Here is a 26,250-nt window from a genome sequence, read left to right as displayed (position 1 = left end):
TTTTATAAAATCACATTTATACCAACATGCGTTGTCTATCTTAAAATACTTTTAGATATGAGCTGTTACATAAGTTTATTGACTTCTCTGCAAAGCAATTAGAGAATGAAATATTAAATAAATACAAATACCAACTCAAAAGAAAAAAAATATTTTTGAATAATTAAATTTTTATTCAATTTGTACTTAAAAATTGAAATAAAAAATATCTTCTCAAAAAATAAAAACACTATCATAAAACTATTTTCTTTGATAACTTGCACAATATAATACAATTCTATAAATTTACGATATTTTTTTTTAAGATAAAAAACTCTTTAATTAAATAAAATTAACAAAGTTGCCATTTATACAAAATGTTTATTGGTGTACTTTTATTGGCGGTTAGCATCAAATGCATATTTATTTTTTTGATTAGCTACCTTTAGCCAAGTTGCCAAATAATCATAGTTCAAATTGTTATCTATTCAGTAAATGAAACGAGTAGACTATGAAAAATAACAAATAGATAACGGTTAAAAGTAGAAGACAAATACAAGTATTTGTATCTAAGGACATGGTTTCTATTACATATCTTAATACAAATATATGCTTTGAAATTATTTCCATGTTTTTTTTATAAGTTAAATTTACCAAAACCAGAAGGTATTTAGTAAGATCAGTTCCACAAAATACATTCAACGACAAATTGATACAAAAAATAACCTAAACTAAGAGAAAAACAAAAAAAGACTGTTACATCAATTGTTCTAGATAAACTATCTTTACAACAAATAACCACCCAAGCACCGCATTAAGACCCTGCAAACAAACAATCACGAATTTGCAGTCTCAAATCATCTTCTAATCACTACATGCCGATCCCTGTCGGCATACATATTTAATGTCTATTTCTTTTTAAATCTGAATCTCTCCTAAGTTCTTCTGTAATGATGAACCTTCTTAAAGTTCTCTTTTATTTTTATCTCCTAAATTTTAAAAATATTATTATTTTCTATGTATTTTACTAATTAAAGTCACCATATAATATGTTATACCTTTTAATATTTGGTGTATATCATGGAGAACAAAAGAAAAATAATAGCTTCAAAAAAAAAGAAAAACTACTTTCTCAATTAATTTGGTTAATTAAACTAATGCTATAAAACTAATAAAAGTAGAAAATAAATGTAACACTAACCTTTTTGAAGCAAAAATGGACATCCTTCAAAATCCAAGCTTTTTTTACCAAATAGTTGTATCAAAACGTAGCTAGCAAACAAAAGAATGAAGACATTCAAGTCAATTTTAATTCACATTATTTTAAGCGTATGTTAAAATTATGCAATAGTAAATAGATACTAATAAGAGTATTTTTATTGAAGGGTCTAGATAAAAAAATATTATGTTACTTGAGAGTAATAAATTCTTTTTTTTTCAACAAAAATAAAATATAGAGATGCTGAATAGAAACAATATTCTTAAATTCAATTAATTAGTAAAACAAATTTTGTAAATTTTTTTTTAAATTTTGTTATAACTTAAAAGCTTAAATTTTGAAATTACTTCATTAGGGAAGGGTCTTGTTCTTTTCATAAATTCTTCTAGCACAATTATATATTTCAAAGAATAAAAAAAGGCTAAAACTGATAAATGGGACATGAATTGATAAAATTGCTCATTCAGTATTTTGATAGATGGGACATAAATTGTTAAAATTGCTTATTCAATATTTTTTCATTGATGCTATAGTGTTGCACAGAGTTCTATGCATTTTGTTTATTATAATTAACACTTTTTTGAAGTAGTAAAGGAACTTTACCTGCCGAAACAAAATCTGTTGAGTAGTTGTACTTGGTATACCATCAGACTACATAGGCATCACAATATACACAAAAAATCTCTTATAACATAAGATTTTGTTGTCTATATTTAGTGTAAGTTCTATTGGAATTAAGTTGTTTGCACTTTTTAAAAAAATGGGAGAAGTAATTTGTAAAAACTAAAAGGATTTTTTATATTCCTACCAACAGCATAATTCTAGAAAATAGATCCTTTAATTAGACATTTCGAAACATCAATTAACATATATCGAATAGTGAGTGATTCTAGAAGGATATATTAATTTTGTTGAATTTTTTTTAATATTTACTCACCAAGGCCTATGTGAGAATTTTAATTATATCAATTCCAAGCAAACATAGTTAACAACAAAATTAACACATTGATCATTCTTAATAACTACCATTCTCCAACATAACCATGATATCATTTCACTCTTAAAAATTCATTCTCACCAAAAGGTAGAGCTTTCATGATAACTCTCACCAATTACCACAACCACAAAGATCAATAAATAGGACTGATATTATTCGTTACCTGATGTTCTCGGGTGCTCGACGGGTCGGATGGTGATGACTAGGGGAGAGAGAGAGACCCTAAGTTGACGTGGAGCGAGGATTGACGTGGGCTAACGACGCCGGAGGTGGAGCGGAGTACGGAGGGGGTGGCCACCTGCAAGTCAGTGTCCGTACGACTTGGTAGCCAAATTAGGTAAGATGATGTATACCTTGAGGGGAGTGCTGACCTCTCCCTTTATATATTGTGCTGGGTGGGCCTAAAGGTGATCTGACCCAGTGTCCAGAATGTTTGCGCTGTTCCTGCGCACGTGGGGGAGCATTGGTTGCCCTAATCGTCGGGTCGGAGATTCGGGTCCTGCTTCGATAAATCCGACCTGATCGTCTTGTTTGGGCGAGGTCTGGGGCGTGCCGGTAGTGTGGCCATATGTCCTTGGGTTGGGTGTCTGAGAGCCGACCCGTTGGGTTCCCTTGGGATTGGTTTGGACCTGGGTCGGGGATGTTGCCTCGACCTGGCGAGTGGTTGGACTTGGCTTGTAGTGGTCCCGTAACAGTGCCCCCAACGCGCTAGGCTCGAGGTTTTGGGGCTCGTGGCTGGGCGCATTTGTCTTACTCGCCGAGAGGGGATGTATTCTTCTCCTCGGGAGTCCGTTGATGGCGTTTCGTGTTTTGCACGCGTAGTTGCCTCGTCTCTGATGCTGCCTCCTTGGCTTCCGTGTGGGGCATTAAATGCTCTATCATTTCAAAGTTCATGAAAAGACAGGTATGTCCCTGTCTTTTGGCGCTCTTCCTCGGCGGTTACATTTCTCTCCATTCGTCATGGGTTTGCTTAACCGCTGTGATGTTGCTCCATCGCAATTGCATCCAAACAGCTGGGCTGCCGTTCGATGTTTCGAGATGGTTTGCAATATCTGGAGCTGCCGACTTCTGTAAATGTCTTCCTCTACCTCTTTCTTCTCACAAACCCTTCTCATCAGAAGGAAAAAAAGGGGTATATGTCTTTTAGGGCCCAACAAGATCGTAAAATTTTTGGCCTTTTTAAGGATTCTTGTCATGGCTTTAAGTCAACTTTTTTCAAGGTTAGGCCCATTGAAGGTCATCAGCCCTTCTGGTTAACTGTCGAGGGGGATAGACGGATCCCGACCTACAGGAGTTTCGGAGCGGGATCCGATTATCTGATAAAAATTTCTTATGATTGGTTGAGTCCGGAGGATTGTAATATTGCTGACATCTTGTTGGCAATTTTTGGGGAGAAAAATCTTAACCCTCGTATGGTTATGGGGGATCTGGAGGCCGGTCGGTCTTATGTTGGTGAGTTCTTTACTTTTTATTTCTTGTGCCTTCACTTATTCCATTGCTCATACCTTTTCCTTTGTTGTTTTCAGTTTCTATGGCTGGCGGGAAGAAAACTCTGGCTGATTTTATGAGCCTCATCTAAGGAAGTGATAAGGGTGGTGAGGACTCATCGGCGACTCCTTCAGCAAGCCAGGACCACGAGGTTATCGAGGAGGGCAGTGGTCCGGCCGACGGGGTTGATCAAGGTCAGCCATATAAGGCTGAGGCCCCCGTTGGGAATCCCTCGGGGAACCCAAGCGTGGAGGCGGAGGTGGTTCTTGATGATGATTTGGGGTTGGTGATGACGTGAAGGTCGTCAGCAACCCTAAGAAAAGAAAATGTGACTCTGGGAAGACGCTCTCGGTCGTGGAAAAAAACTTTGATGCTGGGGGTTTTATTGAGTCCCAATTGCTCCCCAGCAGCGATGAGTTTTTCCGTGATGTTGATCTTTCCGGGCAGGCGAGGTGGATCTATCGCAGCCTTCTTCGAGCGGCGACTATTGCGAAGAAGGTGGAGCCTATTTTGGGAAATTATCATAACATGGAGGTGAAGCTTCGGAACTCCCAAAAGGACTTGACGGATTCAAGGTCTCGGGAGGAGTCTTTGAAGACAAAGCTATCCGAGCTGGAGGAGAAGTCCAACGAGTATGCCGAGGAAGCGAATAGGTTGGTGGAGCAGGATGTTGCTTTGATGACGGACTTAAACACCTCTCGTGGTGAGGCTGCCGCAGCTAAGAAGAAGGTTGAGGAGCTGGAGGAAAAACTTAAGTTGGCGGAAAGCTCGGCAGAGGCTGCTCGTAAGGATATGGTTGCTTTGAAAAAGAAAAACAGGGAACCTGCACAGGGGGTTCGGGAGGGCGTGAATTTGATCGAAGAAGGGATCAAGCTTCAGGTAGTTGTGCTGGCTCCCGATCTCGATCTTTCCCAAGTTGGAGCTCTCAAGACTGTCTAGAATGGGAAGATCGTCGATATCTTGAACTTCTGAGGGGGTGGTCCTTTCCTGTTTCTTTTGCCTTTTGCTCTGTGGTTGGTACCTTTTGTTTCTAGGCCTGTTTAGGTGCCTTTGTTTGTAATGAACACTTTTCCTTTTCATGAATTTGTTTAATGTTTATTTGCTTTTGTTTTATTGCTTTCATTTACCCGAGCCGTCGTGGATTTTTGTTTTATTTGCTTGTTTCGGGCCGCCGTGGCTTTGCTTTTGTTTTATCGCTTACGTTTATCCGGGCCGTCGTGGCTTTTTGTTTTACCATTTTTATGGTATTTTACCCCCCTTTGTCGCTTGTTTTAAACTTAGGTCCCTTTGGTTCTCGGGGTGATCAGTCCCGAGCTTCCGTTAGGTCGACCGTTCGTTATTAACGCCATTATGTTGCTTTGAAAATCTTGCAAAGAACAAAGTTCATTATATATATGCATACGCGAAACTTTAAAACAAAAGGGTAATGTATATATACATAAATGAAGGAGTAAAATTAAAGGGACTAAGGCGGCTATGGCCGTGTTGTCGGGCCATTCTATCACTTCCCTTATGAGTAGAACCTTCTTAAGTTTGCCATGTTCCATGTTCTCGGAACCTCTTTTCCATATAGTTTTTCCAGCTTGTACACGCCTTTGCCGATGACATCTTTTACCCTGTAGGGTCCTTTCCAATTCGTAGCCAACTTGCCTTCTCCTAGGGTTGGTGGTCCTATGTTGATACGTCGCAAGACCAGGTCGCCTTCCCCGAGGTTTCTTTTTATCACTTTACCGTTGTATCTTAGGGCTATCCTTTGTTTAATTGCTGTCTCTGTCAGATGTGCCATTTGCCTTGTTTCGTCAACTAGGTCCTTCTCAACTGCCTCGCTTCCTTCTCTGAGGAGTAGTCTTGGGCTCGGCTCCCCTATTTCGACTGGGATGACTGCGTCGACCCTGTATGTGAGTCGAAATGGGGTCTCGCCAGTAGATGATTGTGGGGAGGTTCTGTAAGACCATAAGATTGAGGCTAGCTCGTCTGCCCATGAGCCTTTCTTCCCTTCAAGTCGTTTCTTTAGCCCTTTCAAGATGACTTTGTTGGCTGCTTCCACTTGTCTGTTGCTTTGAGGGTGCTCGATGGAGGAGAATTTTTTCTTGATTCCTAGTCCCGAGAGGAACTCTTTGAAATTTTGTTGGTGAACTATGTTCCGTTATCTGATATGACGGACTCTGGGATCCTGAACCTAGTGATGACTTGCCTCCAGAAAATTTTTTGACAGTTTGCTGCGGATATGCTGGCTAGTGACTCCGCCTCCACCCACTTGGTGTAGTAGTCTACGGCTACTATTAAGTATTTTAGTTGTCCCGGCCCTTGTGGGAATTTCTCCAAGAGGTCGACTCCCCATTGGGTGAAAGATCAGGGTGCCATCATCAAGCTGAGTTCCTCGGGTGGGGATTTATGGAAGTTGGCATTTTCTTGGCATTTCTTGCACTTCCTAACGAACTCCTGAGCATCCGACATCAAGGTGGGCCAAAAATATCCTGCTCGGATGATCTTTCTTACCAACGACATTCCTCCGATGTGGTGACCGCAACATCCCTCATGGACTTTGCTCAAATCGTAGTCCGTTTGGTCGGGTCGAAGGCATTTGAGCAAAGGTTGATGGAGTCCCCGCTTGTACAACTGCCCTTGTATAATCACGTATTTGGGAGCCTCACTTCTAACGGCTTGCGCTTCTTTTTCATCTGGTGGTGTTTCGCCTTTCTCTATGTATCGGAGGATGGGGTCCATCCAGGAGGGGGAGCCACACGCTTGGGTTGCGCATAGAATGATTGCTGGCTCGGTTGCCAGCCCTTGGATTAGCGACCTGTTTCCTGTTCCGGGCTTAGTGCTTGCTAACTTAGAAAGGAGGTCTGCTCGGGCGTTTCTCTCTCTGGGAACATGCTGGATTGTGACTTCATCGAAGTTTTTGCAAAGTTCTTTTACCTTCTCTAGGTATTTCTGTAGCAGCGCATCCCTCGCCTGGTAACTACCGTTGATCTGGGATGTAACTATGTAGGAATCACTATTTACCTCAATCCTTGATGCTCTGACTTCTTTTGCTAGAATTAGCCATCCTATCAACGCTTCGTATTCTACCTGGTTGTTGGAGACTGGGAAGTTGAATTTGATTGACTGCTCGTAAGCTATTCCTGTCAAATTTTCCAGGATGATCTCGGCCCCTTCGAATGCTTGGTTGGAAGCTCCGTCTACGTGGAGTTTCCACTGTGTGTTCGGTATGTCGGGTGCTTCTCCTATGACTTCTACCAGAAAGTCCACTATTGCTTGGGCCTTGATCGCCTGCCTAGGCTCGTACTGCAAGTCATACTGGGATAACTCTACTGCCCATGCCATCATTCTTCCCGCGAGGTCGGGTTTCTGGAGGACCTGGCGAATCGCTTGGTCGGTTCTTAGGATGATTCTATGCCCTTGAAAATATTGTTTGAGCCTTCTTGCAAGGTTAGCAAGGCATATGCCAATTTTTCCAGCTTGGTGTATTTCAGCTCCGCTCCTTGGAGCACTTTGCTAATGAAGTATACCAAGCGCTGAGTCCTTTCTTCTTCCTGGACGAGGACTGCCGCCACGGCTTGTGCGGTTATTGCCAAGTAGAGGTACATGGGTTCTCCTTCTTTGGGCTTGTTGAGTATGAGTGGTTCTGAGAGCATCTTCTTGAAATGGCTAAATGCTTCTTCACACGCCGGGGTCCACTCAAAGGTGATTCCTTTCTTCATTAGATTAAAAAACGGGAGTGCTTTCTCAGCTGAGGCTCCGAGAAACCGGTGGTGCGGTATTTGTAACCCACTAACTTACCGGCAAGTGCACCGGGTCGTACCAAGTAATACCTTACGTGAGTAAGGGTCGATCCCATGAGGATTGATGGATTAAGCAACAATAGTGTTTGATAGGCTTAGTTAGACAAGCAGAAAATAGTTTTGAGATATTTAAAAGGTTTTAATTCGAATTCAGAATATAAAAAGGATAGACAAATAAATAAGTTGGGAATAAAATATGGAGAAAACTGTTAAGGTTTCAGAGTTATCTATTTTTCCGGATTAACTTTTCTTACTAACTAATTTAATCATGCAAGACTTAATTCATGGCAAACTATATGTGACTAGACCCTAATTCCTTAGACCTTCCTAGTCTCCTCGAAAATTTATTAACTGCCAATTCCTTGGTCAATTAATTCCAATTAGAAGCTACATGATCAAATTCCAGTTTATATGCCACAAGAATCCTAATTATCCAAAAATAAGGGGATTATATGTCATGTATCCCGTTAAATACAAACAATTAGAAATTCAGTATAATATGCTTTCAAGCTGTTGTTCAAGTAAAGAGCTTTTCCAAGTTTTACAAGAACTCAATTAGAACATAGGTCATACTTCCGTTCCACCCAAATTCATAAAATAAAGAGCGAAAACAATTCTTAAATTATAAATCAATGAATAAATTAAAATAGAAAAAGCAATAAAATCAATCCATACAAATAGACAGAGCTCCTAACCTTAACAATAGAGGATTAGTTGCTTATGGAATGCGGAATGTAAATTTGTATAGAATTCCCTAATGGAATCTCCTCAATAGAAGAGAAGTCTCCCCTTTTTATAACTAATCCTAATTAATTTAAAAATCTAATATCTAAAATTAAGATAATATCTTTTCCTATTTTAAAATCAAATTTGAATTTAAATCAGAATTAACTAACTACTCTGCATCTTGTAACGTGGGGACCACTTGGCTTCACTGGATCCACGCCTAACTTGGGTGCTAAAATGGGGCCCAAAAATCACCCCAGTATTTTCTGCATTTTCTGCACGTGGCGCATGTCACGCGTACGCGTCAGTCACGCGTACGCGTCGATGGTCTTTTTCGCAAGTCACGCGGACGCGTCGCTGAGCAAATCTTCAAATCACGCGTACGCGTCAGTCACGCGCACGCATTGCCGTGGAAAGCTCCAAATTATGCGTACGTGTCAGTCACACATACGCGTCGCTCCTCGCTGCTGTCTCCTTCATGAGCTGCAGAAACTCCATCAAATCCAGTCGAATGCTACCTAAAATAAACAAAATTGCAAAAGACTCAAAGTAGCATCCATATTGGCTAAAATATAATTAATTCTTTATTAAACTCAACAAATTAGATGCAAATTCACTAGGAAAAGATAGAAAAGATGCTCACGCATCACCGGGATAGGGCCGTGAGTTTTCCGATTAGTCGCTGTACGTCTTTGATGCACCCAAGACTTGTCATTTTCAGGATGGCTTCGCATTTGTCTGGGTTGGCCTCTACCCCTCTTTGTGTTATCATGAACCCTAGGAATTTCCCTGCTTCCATGGCGAATGCGCATTTGAGCGGATTGAGCCTCATGTTAAATTTCCTTAGTGCTTTGAAGACCACTTGGAGGTTGTCTATTAGTTTGTTTGGTTCTGCTGTTTTCACCAGGATATCGTCGACGTAAACTTCTACCGACCTGTCGATGAGGTCATGGAAGACTTTGCTCATTAGCCTTTGGTAGGTGGCCCCTGCGTTCTTCAGCCCGAAGGGCATTACTTTGTAGCAATAAGTGCCTCCTGGTGTTATGAATGCCGTTTTGTCCTCGTCAGGTCGGTGCATCAGGATCTGGTTATAGCCAGAGTAGGCATCCATGAAGCTGAGGAAATGGTACCTACCGCCGAGTCAACCAGGGTGTCAATGTTGGGGAGGAAAAAAGAGTCTTTTGGGCATGCCTTGTTCAGGTCGGAGTAATCAACGCACATTCTCCATTTTCTGCTGGCTTTTTACTAGGACAACATTGGATAGCCATGTCGAGTACCTCGAGTTCCTTGATGAACCCTGCTTCTACCAACCCTGCTGTTTGTTTGGCGACTTCTTCAGCCCTTTTTTGCGAGATCTTTCTTCTCCGCTGAGCTATGGTTTGGCATCAGGCTTTATGGCTAGCCGGTGGGACATGACCTCGAGATCCAATCCCAGTATGTCTGATGGAGTCCATGCGAAGAGATTGTCGTTTGCCCTTACGATCTATATGAGGGGGCCCTTGAGTTCATGGGGCAGGTTTCTATTTACGAAGTTAAACTGATTTGCTGACTTCCCTATTTGGAACTTTTCCATGTCCCCCTCTGGTTCTGGTCTTGGCTTGTCCTCTATCCTGACGTCCAGATCTGCCAGGAATACGCCGGCTGCCCTCTTAGATTCTTTCCTTAAGGAGAGACTAGCACTGTCGCAGGCGACTGCCGTTTCTAGGTCTCTCCTTATGGAACCAACCGTTCCCTTGTTCATTATGAACTTCATTGTTAGGAACTTGGTGCATATTACAACTGAGAATTCGTTGATAGTTTTTCTCCCTAGGATGATATTATAGGCAGTGGAGTCTTTGAGGACTACGAAGTCCGCCATAACCGATTTCCTGGTGTCACCGGTTCCTAGGCAGATTGGGAGAGAGATCATCCCGTCGGGTTTAATGTAGTTATCGCCTAGTCCGATGACTCCATGCTGGTGATTTTTGAGGTCGGATTCCTTAAGCCCCATGGCGTTGAACACGTTTCTAAATAGAATGTTAGAATCGGCTCCCGCGTGTCGACGAGGATACGCCTAACTAGTCCTGTCCCGACCATCGCGGTAACTACCATGGGGGGGTTTCGGGGAGATCATAGAACCATTTATCTTCTGGGCCAAAAGATATTGTGGGATACCCTTTGCTGGTGGCGGGGCCATCTGCTGAGATGGAGAGTACTCGGGTGTCCCTTTTTCCTGCCGACTTGGATTTAGGGGGGCTGTCGCGCCCGACTACGATGTTGACCACGAAAGTTGGGGGGTTATTGGCATCCCCTGTGGGTTCTTGCCTTAGTTTAACAGTTTGGCTCCGATCTTTCTCGGAGCGTTCCTTTTCTCGCCTCCTTGGTTCTCTGATGAGCCAGAAAAATTTGCTCAACTTTCCCTCTCTGATGGCCTGCTCTAAGGCATCCTTGAGGTCGAAGCAGTCTTGGGTTTTGTGACCAAATCCCTTGTGATAATCACAATAAAGGCTCTTGTTGCCTCCTGTTCTCTCTTTCAATGGTCTAGATCTAGACAGGATTCCCTTGTCTGCAATTTGTTGGTAGACTTCTACGATGGGCGCCGTAAGTGGCGTGTAGTTCGTGAACCTTCCTACCCGTGGTTGCTTGGGTAACTTGCTTAGGGTGTCATCCCTCGGAGCTTCTTTGTACCTGTCGACCTGAGGGTCCTGCCATGCCGATGAGCTAGGGAGCAGCTGCTTAGTGGCTGCTACGACCTGACTGACCTCTTCATCATTGATGTATTCCTTGGCCACACTTTGAATTTCCTGCATGGTCCATACAGGCTTGGTTGTGAGGTGCTTCCTAAAGTCTTCATTTAGCAGGCCGTTTGTTAGGCATAGACTAGCGACCGAGTCCGTGAGGCCGTCGATCTCCAAACATTCATCGTTGAACCTATCCAAGAATTTCCTCTCCGGCTCCCCGGGTTTTTAGGTAACCCCTAGTAAGTTAATTGGGTATTTTGCCTTGGCTATGCGTGTCGTGAATCGAGCTAGGAGGCTCTAGGATATGTTTGTGAAAGCTGTGATGGACCCTTGCGGGTGGACATTGAACCATCGAATCGCCGGGCCGGCCAGCGTCACGGGGAATGTCCGACATCTGACCGCTTCGCCTACCCCTTCCAAGTTCATCCTTGCTTCAAAGGTTGTGATATGCTCCTGGGGGTCTTTGGTCCCATCGTACCTCATGTCCGTCGGCATGTCGAAGTTTCTCGAGAGCCGGACCTTGAGGATCGAGGGGTGAAAAGGAGTGGCTCCCATGATAATGGGGTCCTGTTGTTTCCTGGCCTTCCCCTTCTGGGATTCCCAGCGGCTTTCTGACCCGCATTGGGTAGGTCGGGAAGTTGCTTGTGTGTGCGCCTCGTCGTGCCTTGTTAGGCTTCTTTCTTGGCTGTCGTATGCTCGAGACGGGGAGCGAGTGCGGGTGTGGGATCGGCTGATGCCGCCATGGGGGTGACTGACGTCTTCGTGGGATCGGCCCCTCACGGCTAGCTCCCGCTCAAGGTTTTGTACTCTATGCCTGAGTTCTTGCATGATCTTGGCGTTGTCGGCTCCTGTCCCCCCGAAGGGACATCTTTCGGGGGTCTTGGTGTATATTCGTTGGTTTGGTCGAATGGAGGATCTCGGCTGTTCGGCGGCGCGGGCTATCGAACTCACCCTGATCAGGCGAGCCCCACCTCCTTCGCGGAGCTCCTCCGAAGTGATGGGTCGCTCCACGTCTGCGCCGGGGTCCCCACAGACGGCGCCAATGTTCGTTACCTGATGTTCTCGGGTGCTCGACGGGTCGGATGGTGATGAGTAGGGGAAAGGGAGAGACCCTGAGCTGACGTGGAGCGAGGATTGACGTGGGCTAACGACGCCGGAGGTGGAGCAGAGTACAGAGGGGATGGCCACCTGCAAGGATACTCCGACACACAAGTCAGTGTTCGTACGACTTGGTAGCCAAATTAGGTAAGATGATGTGTACCTTGGGGGGAGTGCTGACCTCTCCTTTTATATACTGTGTTGGATGGGCCTAAAGGTGATCTGGCCCAATGTCCAGAATGTTTGCGCTGTTCCTGCGCACGTGGGGGAGCATTGGTTGCACTAATCGTTGGGTCGGGGATTCAGGTCCCGCTTCGATGAATCCGACCTGATCGTCTTGTTTGGGCGAGGTCTGGGCCGTGCCAGTAGTGTGGCCGTACGTCGCTTGGGTCGGGTGTCCGAGAGCCGACCCGTTGAGTTCCCTTGAGATTGGTTTGGGCCTAGGTCGGGAATGTTGCCCCGACCTGGCGAGTAGTTGAACTGGACTTGTAACGGTTCCGTAACAGATACATAATGTAGATTTAACTATATAGATTTATCAATAATATAAATAATTATGAGCTATATCATGATTCACACAATACAAACAAGAACCAATTATTCCTGAACCAATCTCAATTGCACAAACATGACCATAACAATAGCAATTATTACAAATTTATAATAATTTTTTTTTGTAAAAAATTTCATTATCTACTTACCTCACTAATAAAGAAGGATGTGAATAGCAAGAGATACTATTTCAGTAATTTGTAAATTATTAAGCAGAAAAGATATACTTATATTAATCTTTTTCAAGAAAAGTTAAAAATGAGAATACAATGAATTTGTAAGGACCAAAAAAAATATAACTTATGATTTAAACTACATGAACAATTTTGATCTTATGAAGAACAACTATCCTTTCAATTCTATAATTTATTTCCTCACTTATTGAAAATTTATAGAACAGAACAAAAACAAAAAACTAACTAAATAAATAAATATATAAAAATAATAATGTAATGATATCAAAGGTTAAAGAGTATCAATAATAATAATAATAATAATAATAATAATAATAATAATAATAATAATAATAATAATAACACCTTATGCTTTCCAGAAATTGGCACTTGACAGCAGGGTGGGATTGACCCAGGATATTTGTCATCGATTTACTCTATTTCAGTCTTGAATTTTCGTTGATTATTTATTTTATTCTTAAATTTTCAATTGCAATAAATTAGACATACCGTTTTTTACTATACACATGCATATTTGTGTCATTATAATAATTTTAAGTATCAATTGTATTTTTAAAACAAACAAATAAAAAACAAAAATAATGAACACCAGAAAAAAAACATATTATTAATTAGATGGCATCTTAAACAAAATGACGTAACTATAGCAGCATTTCTCACACAATTCATATATAAACTCCATATGTCCACGACATGAAATGATTTAAAATTGAAGCTGTGATAATTCAATCATTTTTCATTTAAAGATGAAAAAAATAGCATATTTTCAAGTAAACTTCTCTAGCATATTTTATTTAACGAATTTGATAATTTAAAATTTGGACACTAATTAATACTTCATTCATTCATTTATTTTTTTATCATTTTGCATTAAGAATCTTAGAATCACTAATGAAAAAATACAATTAGAATAATTTTCGATACTTTTATAAACTAAAAGCATAATGATACTTCAACAATAAATTAAAAGCATAATTCTTTATCATGACCTGTAAAGAGTATAATCGGACTATCAATTTGCCAACTAAGCACATACATAGAGAAAAAGACCAATATCCCATGAAAAATGAAGCCATTTCAATTTTATTATACATGCATATTAAGGAGAAGCTACGAGAAATATTTCTTCCATGGTAGTGACAATATCAAATCTCTATGCAATTCATTCAGCGTATTTTATAAAACCTTTGATGCTAGAATAATTTCACTAAGAACAATAGCCACAGCCTTAAGTGTTCTGGTATGAATAAAAATTCTTTAAAATGATAGGACAGAATGTTCATTTTAGAATCTCGAAAGAGACATGCTTACATGTTGGTCGCATGCACGGATTAATGCACACAAAAATACTTAGGAATTTGGCAATCATAGGCTAGAAGAACTCTTACAAGCTTGTTCTCATGTAAATGGAAACTACCAATGTTGTGTTTGGAATAAATAGTATGACCACAATTCAATCAATCACGTATCAAATAATTTGTTATTTTCATTATATTAAAATGTTAATATAATAATGTCCTTGATTAAATTTAGAGATTTATTATTGTGATAGTGATCATAATATTAAGAGATAAATGTTTTATAATTTAATCTAAATTATTCTTGATCATAGGATTATTAAAAAGGACATTAATAATCTGAAAAGATCAATATATATATATAATGGTCTTCATTTGATGAAGATTAATAGATCTCATTTATTAAATTATATATAGATGGTGCATATAGATATATGACCATCCAACTGACTCATTCTAAGAATTCCTAATGATTATAATTATCGCATATTTGTCAATAGGATATTCTCAATATGAATATAGTAATAGAGTTTCCTTTGACCTGCGACCATCATAGTAATTAACAATGTATTTATTATACTTTGATTCTGGACACCTAATACCCTAGGGTGCTAGTTGAATGAATATTGTGTATGATTTAAATACTTGTAGAATTAATGATTAGTCAATAAGGAATCCGTCAACTCTCAGTAAAGAGTTTGAACTCTATGATTATAATGACTGAGATGAATAAAACCTTGGCCAAGAGAATTGAATGAATGAAGAAATGAATTTTTTAGGTCATTCACAGTTCATTATAATAATGGTAACAAGTTAGAGTTTGATAATTAAACCATACTCTAAGGGTTAACCAATAGTTGGAAAGATGGAAGGAATTATACTTTGTTCTTCTGAGGTTCTTAGTAAAAATATATTACTTCATACTATCGGGTTATTTAGGAGTGTTGCTGTACGCCAACCTTAGTATGACTAATTTGCTACCCGCTTAGTATTGAACCTATGTGGTCACACACTAACGAGTGTTCTAATCTTTGCTGTAGGATTATTTAATTATTATTTTGATTTGATCAAATAAATAATTATATTAATTCAAATGGAATATTATTATATTCTTTGCTAGCACCAAGAATACAATAATAATATGATAATTGAGAATATTAAATGAGATTTGAGAATAATTAGTTATTCTATTTCTGAATTTGAATGATAAATTTGGATGAGATCCAAATCGATTATGTTTTAAATTGTTATGATATGATTCATAAAAATTGAAGGATTCAGATTTAGAATTTCAAGATATGATTTAAATTTGAATTGAGAATCAAATTTAAAATTAGTAACATATCTCATACTATATATATGTATGCCAAGAGTAGAGGAAAGGTGAGAGAATAAAATACAAGAGGTTTATTCTTTTACCTCTACACACATAAACATATGTGAACCTGATTCTTGGAGAAGAATTTTATGGCGTGCAAAGAGTTGCAAGAGGTTTCTCAATTTAGATCAAATATCCATTGGTCAAAGAGTTGACAGCAAAGGTTGGTCTCGATGTGGATACGCATAGCACCTTCGTACCATCGAAGGAGAAAAAGATTTTTACTAGCGTACTCAGGTGTTTAGATCTGATCTACTATATATTTATTATTAGAATAAAGTTTAAGCACAAAATAGATCTTTAGGATTACTTTCTTTTCTTCCGCTGCGTGTTATGAACACATGGTAATCCTTCATATTGGTTTCTGAAAATTTGGAAGAGAAAATACTTTTTAACCAATCACAGTGTTAAACAACTAATATTAGAAATTGTTCAGGTGATATTCGTAGTCTTTTGTAAGGATTTTCTAGTAAAAATCTCAACATATAAAGTTACTTATTCATCTAAAAATATGCAGCTACTATATGTTTAATATGCAGCTAGAATCTCCATCACTTAATAATATTATTTTAATTAGTTAATTATTTGAATGTAAATTCAATCCACAATTGAAAATTCGCAGCTAGAATACAGTATAAATAACATCAGATCAATGGTAGCAATTATTATACTTAAAATCCAACAACAAATTACCATAATTCAATTACATCTTTAAATTTTAAAGGTAAAGAGCAATACTTGGGGGAATATATCTTGCAAGCTCCTATATACTGAATTGAAACTTATTATCAACGAAAATTATCTGCAAAATTTATGTGATAAAAAAAGTGGATTAAACACAATGAAGATGAGAATTATTTTAATAATGATAATAGAATCATGTGATCATGAAATTACAGATAGAGATAAACAAAATACACAAAAAAATAAGTGATCAAAACTCCAACGATTGTAAGATTAGAGTTCACAATTTATTCAAATCATTCATTTGCAAAATTCACTCATAAATCCTAAAAGAATCTCTCCCTTGCATAAAAAATGACCATGCAGACAAAAAAGGCAGAACACAGAATAAAAAGAGCATCTTTTTCCCATAAATTGAGGGGTTCTTTTATCTTTTAATTGAAAATATTAAAAGTTCTTTCCTTCCATCAATAAGTAGGACACTAGTCGTAAACCACAATTATTAGGAAGCTAAGGTAACATGTGACCATATTATAAAATTTCTACAATACCCTTATTCCTCTTTTCTTCAAACCAAACTCAAATTCCTAAATTAAATCCACACACACTCATTCTCACATAAGCACACACTCTGAAGTCAGAACAAAAGAAAAAGAAAGAAAACGAGAGAGGGAAAATGGAGAGGGAGAAAGAAAGGAAGAAGAGGGAGAAAAGGTGAATGACGCCAGTGAAGCTGGACGCCATGGTCACTGTCGTAGAGAAAAAGGAAGAGATGAGAGAGAGTGAGGCCGCAGAACTTCCATGGAGAAAGAGGAAAGCGCGCGACGGAGAAGAGGAAGGAGGAAGTTCCGTCACCGCTGCTGCCATTGATCGAGACTGTCACCATCCCGGTTGAGGACATCATCGTTGCCTAGCAGGGCAGAGAAGGGTGGCGCAAACGGGAGAGAGAAAGGGGAGCTCTGCTGGAGCAGGTCGCTGAGTTGCTGTTGCCTTCCACCACACCGCGAGGCAGAGCAAACCTTTTGTTCTTCCATTGTCATTGCGGTTGCCTCCGTTGCAGGTGGAGGACGTGACTGGAGAAGAGATTGTTCTGTTCTACTTCTGGTTTAGGTTCTCTATTGTTTGCAGGAGTCTCTGGGGGCATGAATGTTGCTGCCAGAGTCGTTGGAATCGTTGCCGTCAAGAGCCACCACTACTCTTCCTTCACCTTGGTAAAACAAAATTCATTCTACTTGTACTTGACATCTCTTTCCATTTCTGTTCTGCTTTATCTACGTTACGTCTCGCTCTATTTTTGTGCTATCTTTTTTTTATTAATCTACTTTTGTTGTTGCTTGTTACGGGCTAGAAGTGGTAGCTATGCTGCTGTTGTTGTTGAGATTACATCCGCGACATTTTTGTTAAAGTTGCTGCTACTGTTAGAATTGAAGTTGCTGCCAGTAGCTCGGTCCAATTCTGCGCTCTTTCGTTCCATTCTATTCTAACTTTTCTCGCCATTTAATTTGGCATTTCGAGTTTGGTCTCTTCGATCCTTTGGGGGCCAAGTTGTGAGTAGGCTTTACATTTATAATTGGTTGGCTTTGCATCTATAATTATTTTATTTTGATATATGTTGCTTTGAACTTATAATTACACTTATATATTATTATCAAAGGATTTTAAATTAGACTGAATAATCGATTTATTAGAACTAAATAGTTATCTTTGTTAAGTTCATCTTAATATGCACATGAGACTATATATTTTTATGAGGCTATATGCATGTTTGATGAAACTTTATATTATTTTAAAATATTTGATTTTATTCAAATATGATTTTTTTGAAGCATTGAAGTATTTGTTGTTACTCACTTATTTTGAAATTGTGAAATATGTTTGAAATACCTTAAGATTGAGAAAATATGATTGAAAAAGATTTGGATGAAAAAAGTATTATTTGATTTGATTTGATATATTATATGTTTGAAGACTGAAGAATTTGTTATATTTAAAATTATATATTTTGAATTGGTTTGGGAAGCTCATATTAGAAAATCGTAGTTAACGGCGGTTATGACGTTAACCTAGATGCATCTGACTCAGACTTCAGCTAGCAGGGCCGTTGCTAGCCTAACGTATAGGCCACACATTGGATCTATTACTCCGTACAGATACACTAGAGGAAAGGGCTACCCATAGAGGTGTAGCCGCCCAAGTGTGGACTTTTGATTTGATTTCTATATGAGAACTCCCTTATTGATTCACTTATTGTTATCAACTATTATTTTCTAATTAAAAATTACGTTAATAATAATGTTTATATAGTCTCATGTCGATTATAGATGTTTTGTCTAGTCACTGAGTTGCAAAACTCACTCCATTTTTCTAAAAATAATTTTCAGAAACAAATACTTGATTATGTGAGATTTTCTATTCAAGAGTAATGATCTGCACTGAGTACTTATTCTTTGTCGAGTTCCTAGATGTTATATGCTCCATATGTCAAAGGCAGGATCCAACTACTCTTAATTATTTTAATTTTGTTAAAAATGTATAACTATTTATTTTAGAACTTGTAAAATATTTGTAACTTTCTTATTCAACTTATATTTGAGTCTATTAGGCTTGCTATGGGATTATTTTACTGAGCACCAGTCATGGTTTATTTTGGGCTGTGACACATATGATGCCAGGTCTATAATTTATAGTTCAACCAACCAATAAAGCAAGCAAACAATATAACCATATGCAACGTTCTCAGCAACAAAAACAACAATTAAATTAAAATGAGAAGATAAAATGAAGCAAATCAGCTTAAACAAATCAAAATAAAATTTTAGGTGAGAAAATAACAGTACTTTATATCCCATCAGTATAAGAAATAAGAAAAAGATATAGATGTACTTCGTTAGTGGCTTGCTTCTGCAAAGAGCTCCTGCTTTGATCTGACCTAAACCCAAAAACACACACACGAAACAAACTAAAAGAAGGGAAACAAATGTTTTGAAATAAAAATAGAAGACAGATTAAAAAAGAACACACAGTAATTTTTTATTTTGAAATTAAAAAAAGCTTACCTTTTTGCCTCATAGCCGATAACATCTTCAATGGCAAGATATTCACCACCATTCTTCTCTTCCATCTCCAAAAAGTGAATATCCACCGGTTAGCTTTCTGGCGTCACCATCTTGCAATCGAGCTGTTGCCTCTTTGCTGACAACAGCAAGATTTATTGCATCTGAAACTGACAACGGTTAGGGAAAAAAAAACCTAAATAGTTATATCCAAATTGGTTGAGCCTTCTAAATAAGAATAACATAGTGAAGGAGAAGGATGATCGAGCAGCTGTAGAAGAAACACATACTGCAGTAACTATATTTGACATTAGTATGAGAGCTTCTTCTCTATTGTGAAAGCTCTATTCGCCTCTGTTCCTGAAGCTCGCTTCTCCTTGTCTGCCTTCTCTTCTCTCAGATCTTACTCTCATCTTCTTCGCTTATTTCAACATTCTTACTTGATAAATACTTTCTATCACTGCTCGCTAGCTTTCTCGATACGGACGAAGAAGATGATAGAGAAAACAAAACCCGAAGAGAGCGCGAGAAAGAAAAGAGAGAACGAAAATCAAGGAAATATTTTATTTTTTAAATCTTGATTAAAAATTTGTTCATTCTTGCTCTATTTTCAATGCAAGTTCAAATTCTGATCCTAAAAAAGAAAAAACGCGCTTAATATGCAATTATTTATATTTACAGATTTATTTCTAATGCTTTTGCAAGTGAGAAGGGTGTCGAAAAGTTACTATCCTTCTTGATTTTTGTCTATATTATTTATTAATTTTAGAGTAATACCCAAATAGGTCCCCAAATATTTGGCGGTCCGATAGATTTGTCCCCTAGAAAAATTAACTAGGTCCCAAATCCCTAAGATTACTAGATATATGCCATATAGGTCTCCAAGCCAGGTTGAACCGGTTAACATGATACTCTCTCTCCTACGTAGAGGTTGTAGGTGTGATGTGTTAGGTAAAGCAACATGTATCACGCTCAGGACATATTAGTCCCTGAACACGTGGCTAAAACGACGTCGTTTTGGAACAACGCCAAACGACGCCGTTTTGTGGGGACAGATTCGTCCCCACATTTGTTTCCTAGTTCTCAAAACTTCGACTTTCTAAAGTCAAATAGGTCCCCAAAAATTTTGTTATAAGTCAAAAAAGTCCCTGAATTTATAGTATATATATCAAATTGGTCTCCTCGAATTAAGCAACTAGAACCATAATTAGAATTAAATCATAATGAAATTATCCAAAGTATGTCAAAATATGCGGTCTCAAGCACATGAAATGGCAGATCTCAAGTATAATTACCGTCAAACAATTAGAAAGGGGATCATACTAATACATTGTCTTGTGGTCATGGTAACCCAAGTCTAAGAAAAATTTCTATAGGTCGAAGAAACAGATCAAGTCAATGTCCATTGGGAGAAATTTTTTTATTTCTCCATTAATGTACACAAGTACCCCTTTATTGTCTCTAACAAAACTTTCACTACGGTAAAATACAGGTACCATGTCTTTACTCATTTAAATACCAAAAAATAAAACTCTGTCATAAGTTAACCAAGCAACCAACACAATACAACAACGTCATAATAGAATAAAAAATTCAAATACCTATATTATTTTTGTTATTATCAAATATCTATCCGTAACCACTTCACATCTCTCACTTAAGCTACACCTACAACAAACTGTCTTTGATCTACTCTAAACATACATCACATGCACGTTCATCATACTTCACTTTTTAATGCCAATTTAATACGGCAAAAACTAACTTAACTTATCTCGAACAATGGCGATATACACAACACACCACCATCAAGCAGTCCTTGTTCACATTGTCAAAACACCATTACGAACTTGGATAAACGTTAATGGAGGTGAAGAATATGAAGGGTTAGGTCGTAAAATCTAGGTGAGGGTTTGGGATACTTATAATTTTACAAAGAGAAAGGGAGAGGATACATTTTTTTATACAAGGTACCTACTGACGAATTCTAATTGTTTAACTGTAATTATACTTGAGATCTACCATTTCATGCGCTTGAGCCTACATATTTTGACATACTTTGGATAATTTCATCATGATTTGATTCTAATTATGGTTTTAGTTGCTTAATTCGAGGGGACCAATTTGATATAATATATACTATAAATTTAGGGACCTTTTTGACTTATAACAAAATTTTTGGGGACCTATTTGACTTTAGAAAGTCGAAGTTTCGAGAACCAGAGAACAAAGTTGAGGACGAATCTGTCCCCTCAAAATGGCGTCGTTTGGTGTTGTCCCAAAACGACGTCGTTTTAGCCACGTATTCAGGGACTAATCTGTCCTGAGCGTGACACGTGTTGCTTTACTTGACACGTCACACCTACAACCTCCACGTAGGAGAGAGAGTGTCGTGTTAACCGGTTCAACCTGGTTTGGGAACTTATATGGGATATATCTAGTATTCTTAGAGACCTGGGACCTAGTTAATTTTTTTAGGAGACAAATCTATCAGACCACCAAATCTTTGAGGACCTATTTGGAGTAATACTCTATATTTTATTTTGTTTAAATTTTGAATTAGTAAGACACTTGTCAACTATTCAAATAAAATACTTGTTGAATTAATCTATATATTTGTCAAGCATTAAATCTATTACTACTTTCCTATTATATATTAATTATTAATAGATTAATAGAAGATTGAGATTCATACTCGGTAGGCTTAAAAGAGATCATATCCTGCTAAGAAGTTGATCTGTGCCAATAAGTTGGCAAAAAGAGAGAATTGGACATTGAAATGGGCAGAGTGATATTCGGCCCTTCAGGCTTCAAGTGAGGGAAGTATCCCCGGCCCATAAACAATTATTGAAGACAAGACAACACGTGTCATAAGACAGGTGAATTACAGATTTACAGTTACTAGATAATTTGCTGCTGAAATGGTTGGCGCACGCTTCCATGATCGCTGGATTGCATCCTGCAAATCAGTTCCCAACATCACCAAATAAGATTTTGTTATGTATTTTCCCTTCACAAGATTGAAAACAGAAATCAGATTTATAATCAATATGAAAATAAAACTTTTGACATTCCAAACCTTAGAAATAAGTTTGAGATTTATCCAAAATTTTATGTGCTATAACTTTAACTCTCCATATTTTTAGTTAGGAGACAAAAAATTTTGGAAAGTAAATTTACGTGTGTCTTCAAAATTTCGTATTTTTTGCAAAGTAAATTTTGGATATTAGACGAGAATGAGATAAAAGAAGTTGGAAAGCGAGGGAAGTGGTGAGTGTACGAGGCAAGGATGGCTTTGTTGCTGCATTCTCCCTTTCTCCCCTCTCTCTCTCTCCGCTCACATCTCCACCCGAACCCTAACCCTAACTCTGCTCCCCATCGTTTCTTCCTATTCGTTATTCCCGTCACTTTTAATGCCGCTTTCCGATTCTCCGCTCACCATCGTCTGCTTCCATCGCCCTCCCCTGCCATCCCCTGCCGTCATTCCTTACTAACAACCCCTCTTCAGCTGCCGGGGGCTGCTCTGCGCCTCGCCGTTTCGGTGCTGCTGTTTCTCTGCTTCAGCTTCTGCCTCGGCGGCGTTCGAGCTTGTTCGGCATCTATGCCCTCTGTTGCCACCGCTGCTTCCTCCGTTAACGAGGATCAAACGGTTCAAGGTTCTCTTTTATGTAGTTACTTTTTCTGGAAACCCGAGACAATACGTATAGATTAATACATTTTCAATTTTTGCGGCTGCAGATGATGGCGATGAAAGAAAACAGGGTAATGAAGAAAATCTGGAACTAGAAGCAGCTTTTAATACTTGGAAATCCAAAACATTTGCATTGACTGTTCCTTTGAAAGTTGTTGCTCTACGCGGTTCTCTGCCTCCTTCGTGGATCAAGGTCTGGCCTTTCTGTGCCTATTCTCTGTTTTGCTTTCCTTTATCTCCATTGCTGCTTCCTCAGAACAACATTTCTGTTTGAATCCCTGCCTTAAATTGTATTCTTTTGTTATTACTTTACTTTACTCCCCAAATAATGCAGTGTTATCACCTTGGTCCTCCAAATACTTTTTATTCAATTATGCCCCGCAAACATACAAAGTTTCATCGACTCATGGATTAATCTCTGGATTAGGGATCTCATTTTCTACGCTAATCTCTGTCATTTTGATGGAGAATGATTCATTGCATGACCTTTTTGCATAAATAAGGGGAAATCTTTTTGGAAAAGAAAAACAAAAGGTTCCAAGGAGGCCAGGACCAAGGTGTTGTCTAACACTTGTATCTTTAGAGGATGTTTCTCTAAAACATTCCTATTCAATTTACAGTTCATCTTCTGACTGCTGAGAATGTACTAGTTCGTGATGAAGTTTCCTTCTGTTCTTTCTTTTCATTTCAAATAATTCATAGTTGTTTATACTGGATGTCAATAACTTACTCTGTAGTGTCATTTTTTTCCTCTTCATTCATAGGACTTCATAAATTCTCAAGGAAAGAGATTAAAGTTTAATGTGAAGTATCATGCCAGTCTTGATGGTATCTTTTCTGAGCTATCAATTCCTTTTACTAAAGGAAATCTCGGGCCTGCCTCTGCTTTGGCAGCAGATATTGTTGGAATTGGTGATTCATGGCTTAAAGTTGCCATTAAAAAAGCTATAATTGAGCCAATAAGGGATGTAGAAGATCAGGATTGGTTTAAAGGCTTAGATGAGAAATGGAAGGTAACAATAAATTATCTGTTTCTTATTATATCATGCTGTTCCACCCTTGACTTGTCGTGCAAAATTTATTCTTTAAAAGGCAAACTTTTTGTTTTCTGAGCTTTGTAGTGTGGAATAATGATTCTGCAATCATAAATAAAAATTTCTGAGTACCTTTGTTCCAGAAGTAAATCTCTTGAAAGTATAGTTTTATGTTCCTCTTACAAAATTCCAGGTATATCTACGCAGGAACTGTGAGGGAGAAATGGATCCTAAAGGTGACATATGGGCGGCTCCGTATAGATGGGGCTGCATGGTAATAGCATACAAGACAAATAAATTTCAAAAGCATAAGTTGGCTCCTATAGAGGTGAGTTGTCTTTTAATAGACCCGTTAAAACTCTTGCAAGGCATTTATGGGCTTATATAAACTCCAATTACAGGATTGGGAAGATCTGTGGCGGCCTGATCTTGCAGGGAAAATTGCAATGGTTGATTCTCCTAGAGAAGTTGTTGGTGCAGTTTTGAAGTATATGGGGGCTTCCTACAATGCAAAGAATATCAACTTGGAAGTCAATGGTGGGAGAGATGCTGTCAAGCTCAATTTGGCATTGCTTGCAAAACAGGTATCTGTACTGGAGAATCATTCAACTGTTTGCTGTCTTTTTATCCTGATTATGATAGTGATGCAGAGCTGTACAGATTAGTAGTTAAAAGTTACTATATTCTAAGACTAGCACTTTTAAAAGTGATTAGATTAAAGTCCATGAATGTTTGTGGAGTATGGACAGTATGGCCTTTATAAAGCTATTTGAGCTTAAGGTATAGAAAGTATAGAGGACCAGTCTCCTTGTACTCAAATTCAGCTTTCAATAAAGAAATTTGGGATGGAAAGGATTAATTTTTAGGCTTGTTGATCAGGAGGTTTTGATGCTGTGTAAAATTTCCAGTCTTTCAAAAGTTATCTATTAAGTGAAGACTAATAACTTGTCTTTGTAGGTCCGATTGTTTGATAGTGTAAACTACCTAAAAGCTTTTGGAGTTGGAGACGTGTGGGTAGCTGTTGGATGGAGTAGTGATGTTATCCCTGTTGCTAAGCGCATGTCTAATGTTGCAGTTATTGTTCCAAAGTCTGGAGCAAGTTTATGGGCGGATCTCTGGGTATGTCTCTTTTATGCGTTGTCTCCAATATCTTTTTAAAAATTGTTAGCAAATGTATCATGCTATTCTGATGTATTGATCTAATTCGAAAAAATATCATTAATCATGAACTTTATTTCCCATTAGACAATAATAGGTCACTAGGAATATATGATCTTGTTTTTCTTTTGTTATCCTTCTCATCAGGGGACCATCCCCCTTAATCCATCAGTGGATAGAGTTTTGTCTTCAGGCTGCAAGAGCACTGCCTTTTAAGCAGGAGGTAATCCCAGGTGCCTCTCCCTCTCAAATTCAAGATCATGCAGCCAATATGCCTGTGAACATGGAGTTTACCAAGGGTAGGCCAAGGCTAAACACCAATCTCATTGATGGAGCACCACCTCTGGACATTAGAAAAAGGTGCGAGTTTCTCGAGCCTTTATCTGACTCAACACTGTCGGATTATCACTGGTTGCTTGCCTCTATCCAAGAACCTGGCAATGGGGTGATTCACAAAATGTATCAGTACATTGCAATGGTGGCTAAATCTTCTGGGTGGTTTGGTTCAAAACTGACATGAATACGGAGCTGCTAGTTGTGGAATGGCTATAGAGGATATATATCTTAATGGTGAATGGTCTGGAATTTCTAACGCTGGCCATTTAGTTTGAAGATCGTGGAAGTCCATTTTCAGTATTACCGGCTAAGAGGTTGTGGTCAAGCCACAGGAATGTTATATTTTTCTTGGATGTACATCGGGTTCTTGCAATGTAATTTTTCTCAATGTTACTTTTATATATATACTGTCAAGTGAAAAACTAACACAATCATGAGCTGTTGGTTGTTGACCAAGTTTCATTGATAGGTGAATGCAACTAACCAACGTCAAGAACAAGAGCCATTCTATAATTAAACTTGGCTTGGTAAACCAATAAAAAAAAGGGAGCATTATAATGAAAAAATTGAAGCGGGCATTCGGTCAGATCATGATTTTTTTGAGTTTTGCCATCGGAAGCTTGGGAGGAACAACAAAAAGCGAAAAGTTGCAGGTCTAACTTCTTAACGCCTAGAAACAGATTCAACCCCTAATTTAGAAGAGAATTAATACAATCATAAGCCTATTAAGAAATTGCGGAAATTATTTAAAGAATGGAAGACAAAATGGTGCTGTTCTCATAAATCTGGATTTTCAAATTTCAGTAACCTGCAAAACACAGGTTACGTTTTGAGTACACCTGAAAATGGCAGAGCTG

The 26,250-nt window shown here is 38.5% G+C and overlaps 1 protein-coding gene across 1 annotated transcript; it reads left to right on the top strand.

The window, feature by feature from the left end:
- Positions 1-22,255: 22,255 nt before the first annotated feature.
- On the top strand, positions 22,256-25,911 carry LOC107475400 (uncharacterized). Its single transcript, XM_016095031.3, is given in 7 exon segments — positions 22,256-22,830; positions 22,913-23,058; positions 23,630-23,878; positions 24,093-24,227; positions 24,301-24,483; positions 24,857-25,035; positions 25,163-25,911. Coding segments are annotated over 7 exon segments (1,674 nt in total). The 5' UTR covers positions 22,256-22,463; the 3' UTR covers positions 25,578-25,911.
- Positions 25,912-26,250: the final 339 nt, after the last annotated feature.

Source organism: Arachis duranensis, unplaced genomic scaffold, assembly GCF_000817695.3.
Source record: "Arachis duranensis cultivar V14167 unplaced genomic scaffold, aradu.V14167.gnm2.J7QH unplaced_Scaffold_165934, whole genome shotgun sequence".
In the NCBI taxonomy this organism is placed as follows: domain Eukaryota; kingdom Viridiplantae; phylum Streptophyta; class Magnoliopsida; order Fabales; family Fabaceae; genus Arachis; species Arachis duranensis.
This window is presented reverse-complemented; position numbering and strand designations above follow the sequence as displayed.